The sequence below is a fragment of the Chanos chanos genome, chromosome 3 (assembly GCF_902362185.1).
Source record: "Chanos chanos chromosome 3, fChaCha1.1, whole genome shotgun sequence".
Classification (NCBI taxonomy): domain Eukaryota; kingdom Metazoa; phylum Chordata; class Actinopteri; order Gonorynchiformes; family Chanidae; genus Chanos; species Chanos chanos.
In genome coordinates, this window is record NC_044497.1 from 31,735,865 (window position 1) to 31,752,739 (window position 16,875).

At 41.1% G+C, this 16,875-nt stretch overlaps 1 protein-coding gene across 7 annotated transcripts in view; it reads right to left on the reverse strand.

Annotated features, from left to right (window-relative positions):
- kcnab2b (potassium voltage-gated channel subfamily A regulatory beta subunit 2b) overlaps positions 1-16,340 on the reverse strand; it is a 36,713-nt gene extending 20,373 nt beyond the window's left edge. For 3 of the 7 annotated variants that reach the window (XM_030767466.1, XM_030767465.1, XM_030767464.1), the window contains exon 1: positions 870-1,078. In XM_030767466.1, the coding sequence (XP_030623326.1) occupies positions 870-1,078 (209 nt within the window). Of the gene's footprint in view, positions 1-869; positions 1,079-11,572; positions 11,809-15,772; positions 15,815-16,263 lie in introns of those variants that run through there. The other 4 variants (XM_030767463.1, XM_030767462.1, XM_030767467.1 and 1 more) reach the window with 3 other exon arrangements.
- Between the last annotated feature and the right edge of the window lie 535 nt (positions 16,341-16,875).

Genomic DNA, 16,875 nt, shown 5'->3' on the forward strand with positions numbered 1-16,875 from the left:
AAAATAGAGGTTGACTAGATTTACATTGAAAGTAAAGGTACAGAACGCACACGCGCACACATGCGCGCGCTCGCACACACACACACACACACACACACACACACACACACACACACACACTGCCTGACATTCTCTGCTTTGGGAGCAGCAGAAAATACAAAGAGCTTCCAGCACTAAGAGATATTGTATAATCAAACCCATAGAACACTTAAAGGATCCTTTGCTAGGATTTTTTTCTATGACAAAGCCTCAAGCTCTTGATTCAATTTTTCAACCTCTCAGCGTTTCTTTCTGATCATCATCTTGTCCTGCTCCAAATGAAAATGACTATACTTCTGTCGTATTTCCATTTCAAAGAAAACCCGGGGTTCAGTAATCAAGATTAATACCTCTAGTGCTTCTGATCTCATTTACTGTGAATCTGATTAGATATGCGGGGGGGGGGGTGTCTCTATTCCTTAGTCTTGTCCAGTTGAAGAACCGTTGAATGAAGAGAAAATATTAAACAAAATGTCCTACATTATTTGATTAGCATAGTTTGCCTAGTCTTCAGCAGGTATGAAATGATAAAAAAAGCAACATCAAATGGCTTGAATGGGTTAAATATAGTGGACAAGAACTGGGTATTTCTTCTAGTTAACTTTATGTCCTCTACTTGACGCAATCCTAGATTATAAGCAGTGAAACTGAACAATATGCAAAGCACCTTTTAGACTGTAAAAGCAGATTCTAAAGATATTAATAAAACTATATTTCACACAACAAAAGCTCTTGTGTTTTCCTCCCACAGGCCATGTGATATAATGAGTAAGAGGAGTACACAGTTCCACACATTCACAAGAGGAATGAAGCAACTCTCTGTCTCCTACCTATACTTCATGCCTGTCCGCATACTCTGATCACTGGAGGAAGGCACGTTCTGGACAGACAGCTGACCCAGGCTTCTTGCCACCATGGCAACTGCCCGAAACTTGCTCTTGGTGCCCATACTTGGGCTACTGGCGTTTTGGCGGTTCAGGCGATCCTCCGTGCTCCGGCTCACGGCACGGTGGTCCGTGCACACAAAAGACACCTGCATCCTGGTGGTCAAGCAGCTCTGGACAGTCTTCACACAAAGAGACTGTCACAAAGCTAAACAACTTCCCCAAAACCTCCAAACAGCACGATTAAGGAGATGTTCCCAGGAACGAGAGAGAGAGAGAGAGGCAAGTGAAGTCCAGAGCTCTAAATGCTCTCTTCCTCCTTCTTTGAGCGGCCTTGCCTCTTTAAAACTTGCTGTCTCAAAGTGATGGAGGAAAAACTGTGTATGCAAAGGTGAAGAAAGGATTTGACGAGAATAAGCCTGTCTGCGTATCGTGTCCACTTAGTGCTGTCAGTCTGTGGAGCTGCCAGAACGTGTATGTGTGCGTGTGTGTAAATGTGTGCACACATGTGGTGGTGTGTGTGTGTGTGTGTGTGTGCGCGCGTGTCTCAGCCTCTGTGAGTGTGAATCCCAGTGCTCTGGCTCGTAGGCAGTAGCCTGTGAAGCAGTGAACCCTGGGCACCAATCATATCAACACACAGCGCTGAGAAGAAATAGCGCAGCCAAACGCGTCAGCACTCGAGCGCGCTCTCATAGGAAACCCATGCTTCCCTTCTTCTCTCTCCTCTCTTCTCCTTTGACTTGCTCCAGTTGCTTCTCTTCTTTTTTACTCTGCTCTCCCTTTCCACTTTTCCTGTTTTTTTTCCCTTCTTCGCTCCTTCTCTTCAGTTGATCTTTTTTTTTCTCTCCTGAGCCGTATTAACCAGTCTGTCTGTTTCTCAGTCTGACAGGCAGAGGTTTTCCAGTCCCAAGCTACCCACTCAGATTAACATTCAGTAATGTTGGCCCACTGTGTGCACTGAGCACATGAATATGTGTGTGTGGACAGAGAGAGAGAGAGAGGGAGAGAGAGAGAGAGGGAGGGAGAGAAAGAGGGAGAGAGAGTGTATGTGAGGGGGGGGGCGAGGGAGAGAGAGAGACAGAGACAGAGAGGGGAGAGTGAGTAAGTGGGACAGTGAGTTAAGGGAAAGACAGACAAAAAGAGCAAGTGGGGAAAGGAAAGAAGAGATAGGGAGAGAGGAAGATAGATAGAGAGAGATAGGGATACACAGATAGCAGGTTGAATTAAGCTGCAGTGGCACTGTATATGGTCAGACAGTACCTGATACTTCAGTCTGCCTACATATGAGCACATGAAAAAAAAAATTCTCCTAATACAGATTTCACAGACGTGTGGATAACATCAGCACCATTCGGCGAGAGGAAGAGACTCAGAATGACAAAGGAGGTGACGCAGATAGGTGAGCGACAATAACAAGGAAGTTACAAAAGAACAAGGTATGTACGTGACCTTTATGAAATGTCTGATACCTAGAATTCATTAATGCTGTTCCAGCAGATGGCTGTGCTTCAGTGGGCTTCAAAAGACATATTATAAAGTCAACCAAACGGCCAGTCACGAGCAGAATTCCCATTATACAACCTGACCTGTTTTAATATTTATCACAAATGAAGTGTGATGCATAATGCAGTCAAAGCTTTCGTCTTTAAATTCAGCGCTCCGCTTCATCTTAAATTTTGCTGACTTCATTCTGGCAGCTTGACAGTCAACAGGATAGGCCAGTGAATGAACTGAATGGAATAATGTTATTCTCATAAATATATATGGAAAAAAAAAAAAAAACATACAGAAGTTTCACTATAAAGCCAGTGTGAACACCGTCTCAGGACTAATTTCACATCACCATTCACCAGGACCTTAATTACATAAATTCTGAACATATAGTAGAGTGATACATGGTAGTTTTTAAAATAAAAATTAAGAAAATAATATTTGAAGGCGTAACCCATAAATAATAAATAATCCGAGGCTGAGATGACAAAAGTCCTTTTGGTGAAACATGGACTTTTATGGAACCCAATCTGAAGAACAGCGGAGAGCATACTTAATCCAGAGGAAAAAAAAAAAAAAGACTGGACAGAACAGGCTTTCCTAAAATTAGATATATACACTGGTGACCCTACTGACACAAATAGAATGAGCGGAAAAATGCAGTCGGGCGTTTGCTTCGACTTCTCAAAGTCAAAGAAACAAAAAGCAAGAAGAACCGTCCATCATGTCTGTAAGAGCCAAATCCCCTCAGAGCCTATACTGCACCCTGAGCATCACAAGACAGCTCTTCACTTACCGGATCAGAGAAGTGTTTGTGAGCAGATCAACTAGCTTTATGCTAAGCTCTCCCCTGTGGAACCTGTCCTATGAGTTGGTTTTTTTGTTTTGTTTTGTTTTTTTTTACCTTCAGTAAAGTCTTGTACAGTATTTTCTAAACTGAACCAGTCTCTCTGTTCTCAGTCATGAAGGAGAACACCAGTATCTTCAGGGAGAAGAAATCACAGAATCCTACGTGTGAATCACTGATTCAAGTCAACTCATGCTCTGACTAACAGGGTCAGTGTGTGGTTAGTTCCATAAGAAGTCCTCTCCTTCAGATATTATATTTAGAGTAAATCTCTAGCTCAGTGTGGAGGTGTGCAACAGAGGACGGTCGCTCTTAAGAGGAGCTGCTCTAATACTGAGGAGAGAGGAGAATGAGGAGAATCAAATACCAGTCTGACATACAACATCCCTCATTTTCCAGCACACATATTTCCATATGCCAGTCTGTCCCTGTGTAACCACCAGTGACTGAAATGTTCTGCACTTTCTCATCTTGGCCCTCATTTTAAACCCACAGATTACATGAAAAATGTGCCATTACGTTTAGATGAAAGGAGGCTGGGTGAAAGAAAGGAAGAGCTTAACAGTACAGTGAGACACTCATAAGTCTGTGTGTTCTTCAAATCTAAAGCTGTTCCTGTTCATTCTGTGCTTTTTCACAGAACCTCCTGTTCATATTGAGACATAATTTAATATCATGCATTTATTTGACTATTTACGTATAGCTCAAAATCCCAAATGGAACTTTTTTTTTTTTTTTTTGGTCATGCTTTGAACCTCATGCTGCACGCAGTATATGTAACATAAACCATAAAAAGCCTTCAAACAGAATCGCTGTTTGCACCAAACATATGGTATATCCATGCGTGTATTAGGATTCCCAAACCCCCATGCCCTGGGTGCCTGTCTTCAGTTATCAAGCTGCGTCTGTGGGCAGGTCTCACAATCGACATAACCATTATGCAAATGCTGATGATCATGCTAGCCTAAGCATACAGGCATACACACACGAATGTTACTCTAGTGAGGCCAGGAGCAAGAAGTAACTACAGTATATTCTTCCAAACAGCAGACATGTATGAAATAGATATTATGTTAATGTAAAAACAAACCCTTGGGGTCTTGGAGAAATGTCATGGTATGCAGATATGATATTTGAACAGAGATGAGTCAGAGATGTGCTCAGGAGTAGGGCAGACATGCAAATAGTCATTATAAATGAGGAAGAGAGGCTGAAGAAATGGAAGACTGTCCCATGTGAATTTGACCAGTCAGGACCCTGAAAGCAAAGGAACTGAGCAGTATCTAAATAAGACTACAAACACACAAACTGATGTATAGTACACTATTGTGTGTGTGTGCATGTGCATGAGTGTGTGTGTGTGTGTGTGTGCGCACGCGTGCTTGCATCCATGCACACACAAGCAAGTGTGTGAGCATTCTCTGGTTCCTGTATTTAACACAAAGGTTAAGAGTCCAGTTCAAAGTTTATGGTCCATTCCAGATTCCAAGGTCCCACAAGCACCTGCTCGCACCCTCTGTGAATAAACCAACTGGACATCATAGGCCTCATAAAAAAAAAAAAAAGGAAACATAACTGGGAAAATGAGAGGAGAGCACATTTAAATGTCACGAAAACAGAAATCTCAACCGGTAATTGAATCATCAATACTGAATGGAAACCGGACCCACACTCATTACACCTCAAATGACTAAATTTACGGGGCGAGTCAAATGTTGTGTGGGATGAGTGGAACAGATGTGGCCTCTCTAATGAGAAAGAAAGCACACGAGTGGATGCAGTGATGGAATAAAAGGAAAAGAGTAGTAGTCTCTGTCTCTGAGGGGATGTAAGCTTGACTGCACTGTGTAATGAATCAATCGTTCCACAGTCTTTCCACAGCCTTAGCGAAACATACACCAGAAGAGCAGACCCTTCTTCCATTACCTGAGAGTGTGGAAGACCCATTAAAAGCCCTGGCCCATACGTGTTAGAGCCCACACATATGAGTGAAGTGCCCCCCCCCCCCCCACCCCAAAGGGAGACTCAGAGACAGGCGTAGAAACAACAGACATGGGGCATGTCACTATGTACATTACATTGTGCAATGTGTCCTAAAAAGCAGACCTCGTTGAGACAGTGGATAATAAGGTGAAAGGGCTGAATATAATGTCTACTAAGAACACCAGAGTCACAATAAAGTCGCCTCATCTTAACTTAAAGCATTAATTTTGTACATAAAATACAGCACTCAGAGGGATTCCTAAATACAGGAAGTCTGTGGAAAATGTCTACAAACTGCTGTGGCCGTTATGTGTGCTGTATAGTTATAGATCAAAGAAAACAAAATATTTGAATTTTGATAGTTATTTGTCAGAGTTGCCTTCCTTTGAAGGATTTCAAAGTATAATTTCTGTAGAGAGTTGGAGTTCACACACACCACACACAGAGCTCTCATACATTCTCCACAATGCTCTACTTTAGGAGAACAGCATTTTGATTAGTCTTGACTCCTGACTGAAGAACCACGGGTCTGTAAGAGCAATAATCTCTTACTGTTTGCTGCTCTTAGCCTCACAGCACTTCAAACACCTCTCCTTGATTTAATCTGTCAAGCTCTCACTTTTTCCTTGCTTTGATTAGAGACCCAACCCTAGACTTATGCTGAGTTAAATAAGCTGCCGAAATCCCCCAGAGCCATTCAATCGTTTCCTGCCTCACACAAGTCTTCCCAGCACCAGAGCACTAGAGAGTGAATGGGTGAGAGAGAAAGAGAAAGAGAAAGAGAGAGAAACCTTAAGGGGAGCATGAGAGGAAGAGGTGTCCACCAAGGGTGTTTCTCATCCACACAGAAATATTCATAAGTCTAATCAGGAGGGAAGAGAGATTTGTGTGCCAGTTCACAGCCATGCTTAAATATGTCTTTAGGTTTGAATGAGTTTAAAACAAACCTGCACATCCTACCAGCTACTTCTAGAATAAACCATTCCAAAGCCTACTCTCATCATGTCAGTTAATCTCCTGAATTAATTATGATAATCTATGGGAAGCCCCGAAAGCTGTATGTGATAGAAATCGTCAAGCCCGCCCCTATCTCTCTGATGAGCACGGACCTTAGCATTCACCAGAGTTAGGAAGACTGAGAGACAGAAAATTAAACTGGCCACGTTAAAATACTGAACAATTTTGTTACAGAATCTCAGGAACTCAATAACTACTAAAAGATGACTTAAAAAAATGTATACATCAACAGTATTTCAAAAACCCAAGAATACCTAATTAAGAAGCTGAAAACAGAAACATTTCCCACAGGAGAGGAGGGAGGGAAAAAATACTTCTTAAAACTTTGTTTTATGCAACCTCATGAGGTTACTTCAAAGGGCTTTTAAGCTTTTTGTGATAATGGCTTTTTAAGGGGTTTTAAAATGCAACAGCCCTGCAGACACAGCTGGAGCCAAAGAGCCTGATGCTCCAGAAGCCTGTCAATACAGTATAAACTGCAACCCTATAAATAAACATGTTTTGGATAAGCTGTCCTTTACGTTTATCACATTAGACTGTAACATCCCTTTCTCTCAATGCTTAACCAGTGACAGATACAGGCTGACACTTCTAATAAGGCAAAGGCAAAATGGATGCATGGTAGGAGTGCCTCCCTGTTGTGAAAAACTCAGGTATTTGCTTTAGAAGAAGGAGATATTAGAGTGAGAATGTATATATTTGTTTGGTTCTAGAATGTTATAGGCAATCTGTGAGGCATGAGGTTTAAATATTTATGTTTTTTTAGAGGAGGAATGATTTTTGTATGTGTGAAAATGTCAAGTTGGATGAGAAGCAAACTGTGCAATCTGAATAGTAATTCACACAATAAAAAGTCAGGTGGGAATCACAGCACCTGGTGAAGAAAGAAAAGCAATTACAGAAAGTGTAGCAGATGGTTAAACGCACCTGAGCATGTCTAATATGCAAAACAAAACAAATTAAAATGAATACATTAACAAATTGAAATCAACACACCACTAAACATTTTACATTTTTACATCCTAAATGAAGAATGACAGGCTTGAGAGTCCATAAATAAAAGCAAAAAAGAAAAAAAAAAAAGCTTTTCAATATAAGGTCCTTAAAAATGCAAGCAGAATCCACAGTCCTGGTTCTGGAACCCTTATATGTAAAATTCTCTGAGTTACAATGCATTCATCTTACTCAGACTGTGACCAGGCCTTGGATTCTGTACAAATCAGTGCATCTTCCGGGCCAATGCCCAATTCCACACGCGCACACACAAACCACAAGGAGGGAGGGAGTCTATCCTCCCACAAACTCAGTAACAGAAATAGCCCACACTCGTAAGAGCCAGAGGGAGAGAAAGGACACAGGACACAATGGCACAGAACTAGTGAATAATAACTTCCTGAGCCCAGTTCACATAGAGCAGCTTAGCTGACGACAGAGCATCTCCTGACCTGAGGTGGTGCTCTCTTGTTCCTCAGACTTGTGTTTTTTTTTTTCCTCTCTCTCTCTCTCTTTCTTCTTCTCTCTCTCCCTCTCTCTCTCTTCTCTCTCTCTCGCTTGCTCTCTCTCTCTCTCCCCATCATTGTATCCTACTGTAGCAACCCAACCTCTCAGAAAGCCACACTCTCTTTAAATTGAATCCTAACAAAAAGCCATGCCTTTTTACTGGTCAAAGCTGGAGGGTACCAGGGACTAGCAGTGGCATTATTGAAAGAATTTCTGCTGACAGATTCTCAGGAGGTCTCACAAAACACTTGTTTAAACATGAGCTACAAAGAGATTATCAGTTTGACTTGTAGAAATATTAGAAGGGAATTTAGCTGTATACCATCCAAAGACACTAGCTCTGCAACATTAAACTTTACCACCCACACATAGTCATTGTGAGAGTCACTTATGCTTGCTATGTATTAACCATGTTTGATTTGTTTGATTCAAAGATCAAAATGTCAATACAACACTGAGCAACTCAAGCCAGTAATAACTCTTTTTAAAGACCAAGGAACAATTTCTGCAATCCCGTGTCAAGTCTGTCCCCATCCTTGGCGGTCTACAGCTCTGACTAACACTCTAGCGACAAAATTAGCCAAAATTAAATCCATACAGCAAGACACAAAATGGTTACAAGAGTTGTTAAAACCTTTAAAATGTCTTAAATGGTAAAAAAGTGTTCTGGGTGTTGTACTTTTCTTGTTTCCAATTTTCTCATGTAACACCATTCACCAAACACAAATCAAATTTATCCAGAATGAATCCCCCAGAGGGACATCCAGCATAAAAAATGAAAGAGAAAAACACACGAGGGAAAAAAAGCCTTTAATTGAGGAGCAAGTAGAGCAGAAAAGGGGACCGCAACATCAGTTCAGCACTCAGAACATAGCAAGAGAGGCAGAACATGCTTATTTATTTATAATTCAACCCTAGACTAATACAGAATCAGCTTACAAACTGCCAAAAAATGAAAAGCAAGATACAGAAAAGATCTTGAAGTTCAGACAGATGATTCCTACATGTTAACCATAGGACATGTATTGTGAGACAGTTATTACTAAACAAGATATAAGCTAAATCTTTTTTTTTTTTTTTTGCTTAAGACAAAGTTCATTCTAGCACCCAAAAGAGGTTGGTCATTAAAGGTAATCAAGGGTCTGCATTTAATTATCAAGATTATACATTTCAGTAACAGGGCCCTCTTGTAGTCTTACTGGCAGGTTTTAGACTGTCAGTATCTGGTAAAGTAAAATTATATGAACAAGATGACTAGCCGTAGCCGATATTTAGATAAACACATGGGCTCACAGAGGGGACATGTCCTCACACAGCTAAGTGTCACCTCACCACCATTTGCTCAGACATGTCTGCTCCACACAAACAAATGAACCACGAAATCAGTGAAAACACAACTACGCAAAACACACCGGACACACAACACAATGAAACGATAAAAATCAAAATAAAAAAGACCACGCCATTTGTGACAATAAAAAGGTTTTGTGAATATGTTTATGTTCATCAGGGGGGCCTGTCAGTCCAATTCTGAGTAGGCTTTCTGCCATCTACAGGATTAGCACAAAATTGCTACATGAACCAACAAACAACAACAACAACAACAACAACTAAAAATCTGTGAAGCTCACACAAATCATATGACAGCTCATAGGTTTAAAACATTCAGGTCATGCAGCAGAGAAAAAAAGAAAATTATTAAAAATCATCTAAAAATCAAAGCGAAAACTGTCGTGACTACACAGCTACATAACTTCATAAAATTTATATGCCTTCAAATTTTAACCAACTCTCCAAGGAAGGGGGAAAACAAGTCATATCTCAGAATAACATCATCTTTTGCCTTTAGAACCTTTATTGGCTCACGTAAATGAATCAGACAAAAGGACAATAAACATCAACACAATAGAGGAGAACAGAAAGCAGCAGAGACCAAATGAGCTGACAGGAGGCTATGAGCTGGAATAGACAAGATTAATGGACGCAAAACTTATGAAGGCAGTGCATGGTTAAACTTAAAATATACCATTCCATAGCAGAGCTATACTAAGACTAGTGCTGGCACTGACCAACATATTACTGGAAAAAAATGAAGCATGGACAACAGACATGTAACATCATGAATCTAGTAGAATTTTGCCTCAATGAATCATCTGAAATTCCCACTGAGGGGCTGAATTTGTTGTTTCTGGTAATACACTTTAATATACATGCATGTTACTCTAAGATACTGATCTGCCAGCAGGTGCATATATATGAGTACAGTGCCACACTGAGGAACCTTCTAGAATAGCATCTATGGCACACTATGCATGATTTTTAATGTAGAACAAGTGCCTGGTAGTCTCTACAGATGTAATTCTGAATTCATCAGTGATCTGTTATGATCTGAAAAAAGGCTGTTCGTTTATTTTAATGTGACATCTAAGACTCACTTAAGGATTCAAGGCACTACACGATGTAAAAGGTTATTGTTTAATTATTTAGAAATAAATCAGAATAAGAAGAAACCATGACGGGACGAAGGTCCATAAACTTCTATTAAAAAACTGAGTATGCACATGATTCTAGCCTGATGGTAGCATTTGGTATATTACCAGAATGATTATGAATAGATCTGAAAAAATAATGCCACAAAAAAAAAAAAAAAAAAAAGCAGTACAAATATTATTTTAATATACATGAAAGCATGAGTATTGTCTTCATGAGCACTGCATTTGTAACTGGATAACACAGGTGACTGTCACACTTAGGCAGTCCTTCACAGAGGAATGGTTGTGCTAAATAGGAAGGCATGGATTCAAACTGTTGTTTCTGATATTCTATACCTTCTTAATCTAAACACCAACTGTCTCTGACTAGTCGTGCAAAGACAACTCATTTCTCAAGTTCCACAACCAGCTGGATGCGAGCCAGAAAATACATCTTAACAAAGCACCAACAGAATGAATAGTTAATGATTCAATAACTACATTTTGTTAATGAATACAAACAATAAGAACTTCATTTTTGTTTAGTGACAAGCAGATCAAAAACAAAGCGTTCAGTGAAGTCTCATCCCTCACAGAGTGCCAGTGACTCAGCCACAAGTTCCCAGCCTGGAGTGGACCACTGCTGATGACTGTATTAACTTGTCTGTCCTGTTGATAATGGCACTGCTGTGACTGTAGTGCCAGGGACTGAGTGCCAGGCAGTACGAGAGCAGCGTCCTGCCAATGGCTAATCAAAACAGAGCCCTTAATCCTGGGCCAGGGAGCTGCCCCACACCATTCTGCAGAAAGGCATGGATAACGTCCTGCTATTCTTTGCTTCATTTCACTGTCTGAAACAACACACTTGCCCAGCCAGATTAAACAGGATTTTGACAACAGCAGCTGACACAGGTCGCTAAAGAAAGGAGATAAATAAAGAGGCAATAAAAAGAGATATAACAGGGAGAAGAGGTGGAGGTAAAGTAACCATCTGACCAACAGATAAAGCGGAGGGTTAGGTCCTCTCCTTTAGTTTAGACAGACAGCGCACCCGTGTGTTAAAATACATAAGGAATATATCTGAAGCACACGATGAAGCCACAACCACACATACTTCACTTGATTCAGCATTAACACTCTCCATGACCTGACAGCTGTCACGCACCAACCCACAAACAACCAATTTACACACTGCTCCTCTCAGCGGCCACAGTGAGAGAGCCGTCATTCACTAAAGTTTTGTGATTCTGAATCCTCTACCTGCTGGGTTGCAACAGCGCCTACAGCAACAACAGCATAAGAGCAGATCCCTTTCATGTCACCTCTCAGCCGTGTCTTACCTGTACCTCATGCCCGTCTGGTAAGACACGCACTCCTGTAGCGACACGCCGTTCATCTTGAGGAAGTCCTCCAAGTTCTTCAGCTGCGCGGCTGCACGTACCTCACGCAGACGTTGCTGCATCTCACCTGGTTCGCTCTGCCTTAACGGGTACAGACCCTGGTCGGACAGGTAGCGGTCGATGTCGCTTCGCATGCTCTCACTGAACGAAAGGGACAGCATCTTGCTGCTGCTGATGCTGCTGCTCCTCCGTACCCCAGTGCCGGGTGGCGCCGGCTTGGGTATCTGTTCGGAAGGGACACTGAGTTGACGGCTGAGGCGGCGCCCGGCATGCCCACCCCGAACCTCAGTCAGACTGCTTCTGTGAGTGGCAAACATGCCCAGGTGTGTCCAATGCCTAACCAATGTTTACTCCACTAACTCTCTACACCCGGAGTGTCAAACAGACAAAACGTGTAGAGAAAGTGAGAGAGAGAAAATGCGAGAGCGCGGTCTAGGGGGACTAGGACAGACCCCAGAGCCACGAGGCCTGAGGCCATCTCTTTAAATAGCCTGCTATCCTTCCCCCAGCAGCAACACAAACACACACACACACAACCATGCATCATGTAACAAGATGCCTCTACACCCCCTCCCCTTCCTACCCATCCACCCCCCTACCCATACCCCAGCCTCTTTGTGAATCAGACACAATGGCATAGCTTAGCTGATTGGGCTCTTCTACTTGGGTTTGTTCAAGTAAAGCCCTGAGTGCTCAAGGTGGATGCTGTAAAGCAACTTAGCATACGCACACACATACATGCAGAATTTTTTTGTCACTGGTGACACGACCAAGGTGAGTGGGCATTCAGGCATGCGAAAGTATGTTCTGTGGGCATGACTTAAGCTCTGTTTTCAGCAACGGTGGGTAGGGAAAATAAACGACATATCTGCTGAGATCTGTACAGCCTCCAGTCCATTACTGCTGCCTGCTAACGTCAAAAAATAGACTGGCACACAGAACGTTAGAGGCCAACTAATTCACCCTAACACCAGATACACTGTGGCTCCCTAAATACTCAACAACACTAAACAATCCAACATGTTGCTGTTAAAATGTGAGCAACCAATAAATAATCTTCCAAAAATGCTACTCTGACATGCCCACTGATCAGTGTAGACTGAACAGTAAGAAATGGAACAGACAACAGCTGATGCAGCATAAAGGTATATGGAGAAGCCACTGACAGCACTAGAACATCACTTTCTGTTGGACCATATACCTTCGTTTATTATTATTTTAATACATCAGTAATATGTACAACATTTTTGGTCTTATCTTCATGTCAAAATGTTTACTCAACAATAGCAAAATGCATGCTGTACATAAAGTAAAGAAAATAAAGTGTTACATATTTTCTTCTCAAGTTTTTTTTTCAGCATAACATTTAAGTGCAAATTGCATGTCCTACCACTTTATGTAACCAGATGTTACATATGCACAAATTAACATACAAAAGGTATGTATTTAACAATTTTTGGACACATTCAAAATTAGGAAATAATGAGTCATTACTATTTTGTTGTTGTGCCACAATTCAGTAACAGGAAACCATACACATATATAAAGTTAGGAACTCAATTACAGTCCACTTGCGCTGATCAGAAAGGCTACTCAATTCAGTAACAGCAAACCATACACATATATAAAGTTAGGAACTCAATTACAGTCCACTTGCGCTGATCAGAAAAGGCTACTCAGACATTCCAAGATGCATTGTAAAAAAAATAGGGCAAAGAATCCTCGTGAAATGAAATTACGTAACTTTAATGGGAAAACCCCCACTGCCAACCACAGATTCATATTATTTACCATGCACTGCATCATACAGTACATATTTATAGTGTATTAGTCCTAACCATACATATACAATATACAGAACATAATACATGATGAAAGCCACACAGTGGCACTCACTGACAGTTTTAATGTTTCTTGGAAAAACAGCTGAATATTTCAGTGGTAACAGAATGTTCAAAATAAGTTGTTAAACATAGCATACCGAATATGAAATCAAATGTGTAAAGGCACACAACGAAAACCTGCACAGAGATGAAAATGTAACAAAAACACCACATCAAAAAATGAGCTATGGCTGAAAATGTCAAAATCCATGTCTGGATCCTTGATTCACTTCACATTCATGAAAAGAGGTAGCAACTACATACTCAAAAACACTAAAGGAGATGCTCGAAGTTAGCACTCCAGCTCCACTTTGACCAGTCCAACTGCACAGTTCAACATTCAAAATTCAAGCCCCAGATTCTATATTCCAGGTCATACATACCGAGGGTCCAGATTTTAAATTCTTTCCTCACATTCTATATTCAAACTCTATCAGATCAAAAACCTACAAGCAGGATGAAGTATAGTTAAGTCTCTCTGACCATCCGCCATGGCTGCCTCCATCTTCAGACCAAGCATGAAGCCCTACTGAGCACAGATACATACTCAATTTTTAAAACCAAGCCTTTTTTTTCTTCATGACTAAAACATTACAATGCAGCTATTTCTAGCCGGTTTACAGCGTAGCTACAGCGGTAGTCTCCCTGCCAGATGAACTTTATAGAGTCAGGTTATCACCGTTCCCCCTGTCTTGGTGCTCGGTACCTCTCTAAGCACATGCCTTTAAACTGAAAGAGAGCTCTGGCCATGGGCAGCATTCCCATGCACCATCCTTGTGACAGGATCTCCATCTACCATCCAACCACCCACAACACTTCTCCATACTTACCCGGTTCCTCGGAGGCCGGCTCATGTAAGGGTTTTGCACCACGCTGCTCATTGAGAAAACTGATGGTGTTCAGCAAATACAGAAAACCTTTTTAAACCACGCCACCCGGGAGTGCTTAACTAACTGCAGCTTGACGAAATTAGTGTCTGAGAGAGGCTTTTGTTGGCTCCGCCTCCCGTGGACGATGTCACAGAAAAATCTTTTTGCACCTATCAGCGAGTGAGTATGTTCTGCAAACTACAGCGAATAATGCAGTGAATTATTTACTAAGGCTTTTGCTTTAAAAGCTTTTGATTGTTGTACTGCATGAAAGAGCACTAAAAGCCATTTTTGCTTGTCATATAGTCCATCTTGTGTACAAAATTTCAACACATATTGAAATGCAACATACTGTACAACGGAACACACTGTGAGCATAAGATAAGTCAAATCAGAGTCTACTCTAAACCACCGGCAACATGGTCCCATTGCAGGAAGGGAACATAGAACAGCACTGAACACTACACATGCAGACTGGCCAGTACAAGTTAAGTCAAAGATCAGCTCAAGATGACAAAACTAGGCAAGAACCAGGCCACCCAGAGATTGCTGCTATGGTCATGCTTACAACAGTGTCAGAGATGGTTCATCGTATATATTTTTTTCTTATTTCTTAGCAGAAAACACCTGAAAATTTGGCTGGAAATGTTCTTCTTTTGTTTTCATCCACAGTTTTATCCACAAAGATATTCATAAGACCAAACTAAAAAAGTCACTGAGTGAAAAACAAAGCTGAGTACCTGCTCACTTGCCCCACCTGAGCTCAACATGACTGCACCACATACTGCATTAAGGGTCAATACATGCCCACATTCTGTACCCCGAATCTTCAGTACAGAAATACAGGAGTAACTTTAAGAATGGGACCACTTGAGTTCATAAGTCCATAAAATGTTGATTTTCTCTGTTGTAGTTTGACTAATGGCTCCTGACTTGCCCTGAGAACAGGCATATCTATTATTCAAGACAGACTGTTTGCTGGTGATGTCACATCCTCCCTAAATATAAAACTCTGCCGTCCATTGGTTAGCAGCCTTGTGTATCTTGACACTGACTTTTTCTACTCTCTAAAGACCTTCTCTGATTCAGAGGAACTTCATAGCATTTGCTGATAACAAGCAGAAGAAATGCTTGACAGTTCTGTGATATCACAGCCATATTCATGAAACTTTTACATAATACTGGGACTGTGTAGAGATATTTGATAGATTTCAAAATGTGACATTCACTCAGAGAAATCTAGCTGAGGTTTTGCTGTTAGGCGGCATATTTTGAGAGGTTGAAATATAAGATGAAATACCATATAAGAAAGAAAACAAGAGTAAACAAGAGCTGGTGTGTAGTGATACTGCAGGGCATTTCTGAGTTTGACAATGTGATTACTGTACCTGTAAAACTGAAGTTGTCTCTTTGGACTCCCATAACGAGCACTGAAGCAAGAGGATGAGAGAGAGAGAGAGAGAGAGAGAGAGAGAAAGAAAGAGAGAGAGAGAGAGAGAGAGAGAGAGGGAAGGAGAATGCATGAGAGCTGTGTCAGTATGCAGAAATGAGCACGTGATTATGTAAGCTGGGCTGGAGGACTAACTAACTGATATATTAAGTATGAAAAAACCCAGTCATTTCATTTGAAAACATAAGCTATGGAATATTAGAAAAGCCTTAATACTACTGTAAAGTACAGAAGAGGAGACATGACAGCTACAGCGCCACCAACTGTTGGGATCATTAAAATCAAAGAAATGTTGTCCAAGAACACAGAAATGATGAGGAGTAAAGCGCTGAACTTTTCTGAATAATTAAACTGTAAATATACAGAGCTTTGTTTTGTTTTTTTTTTACCATGACAGAACCATGAGAGTGTCTGGTGAGCTGCCCTTACGTGTAGATGACCCCTGGAGAGCCAGTCTGTCGGTTGGAGAGCCGCGCAGGGGAGTCAGTGGTGGGTTCAGGATACATGGAGACGAGGATGGGGGGGGTGAGACCAGCCACAGGGTCTCACTACGACTCTCTCTCTGCAGAGAAAACAGAGAGAGAAAGAATAATGTCAGAGAGAGAACGCATAAAGTAACCAGAATGTCCATGAATACATACAGGTGTCAAATTCTCTTTCAGTTTTGCTCAGCAGCTTCAGGTCAAACATGTCACCCATTACTTTTCAGATCTGTCTAGAGTAAAACATTATTGTTTAATCATAGCAACCGTATATTAATGACAACAGTCATACGTTTCAGTGTCTGTAAAAGCTGCCAATTACATGTATATTACATGTATATTTGATTATCATGTGGTCTTCTCTAATTACTCTGAAATGATACTGTACCAGAAGGCCAGTGAGTAAAATCAGAAGAAAACAGCATCTCATATTCTCTCATAAATGTTGAGAGAATATGAGAAAACATATCTGCACCACTAGATGGCACCACCATACTACATTTCACTAGTCTTTGATACATTGTGTACAGTCACGAACACTTCAATGTTCGTATAACTT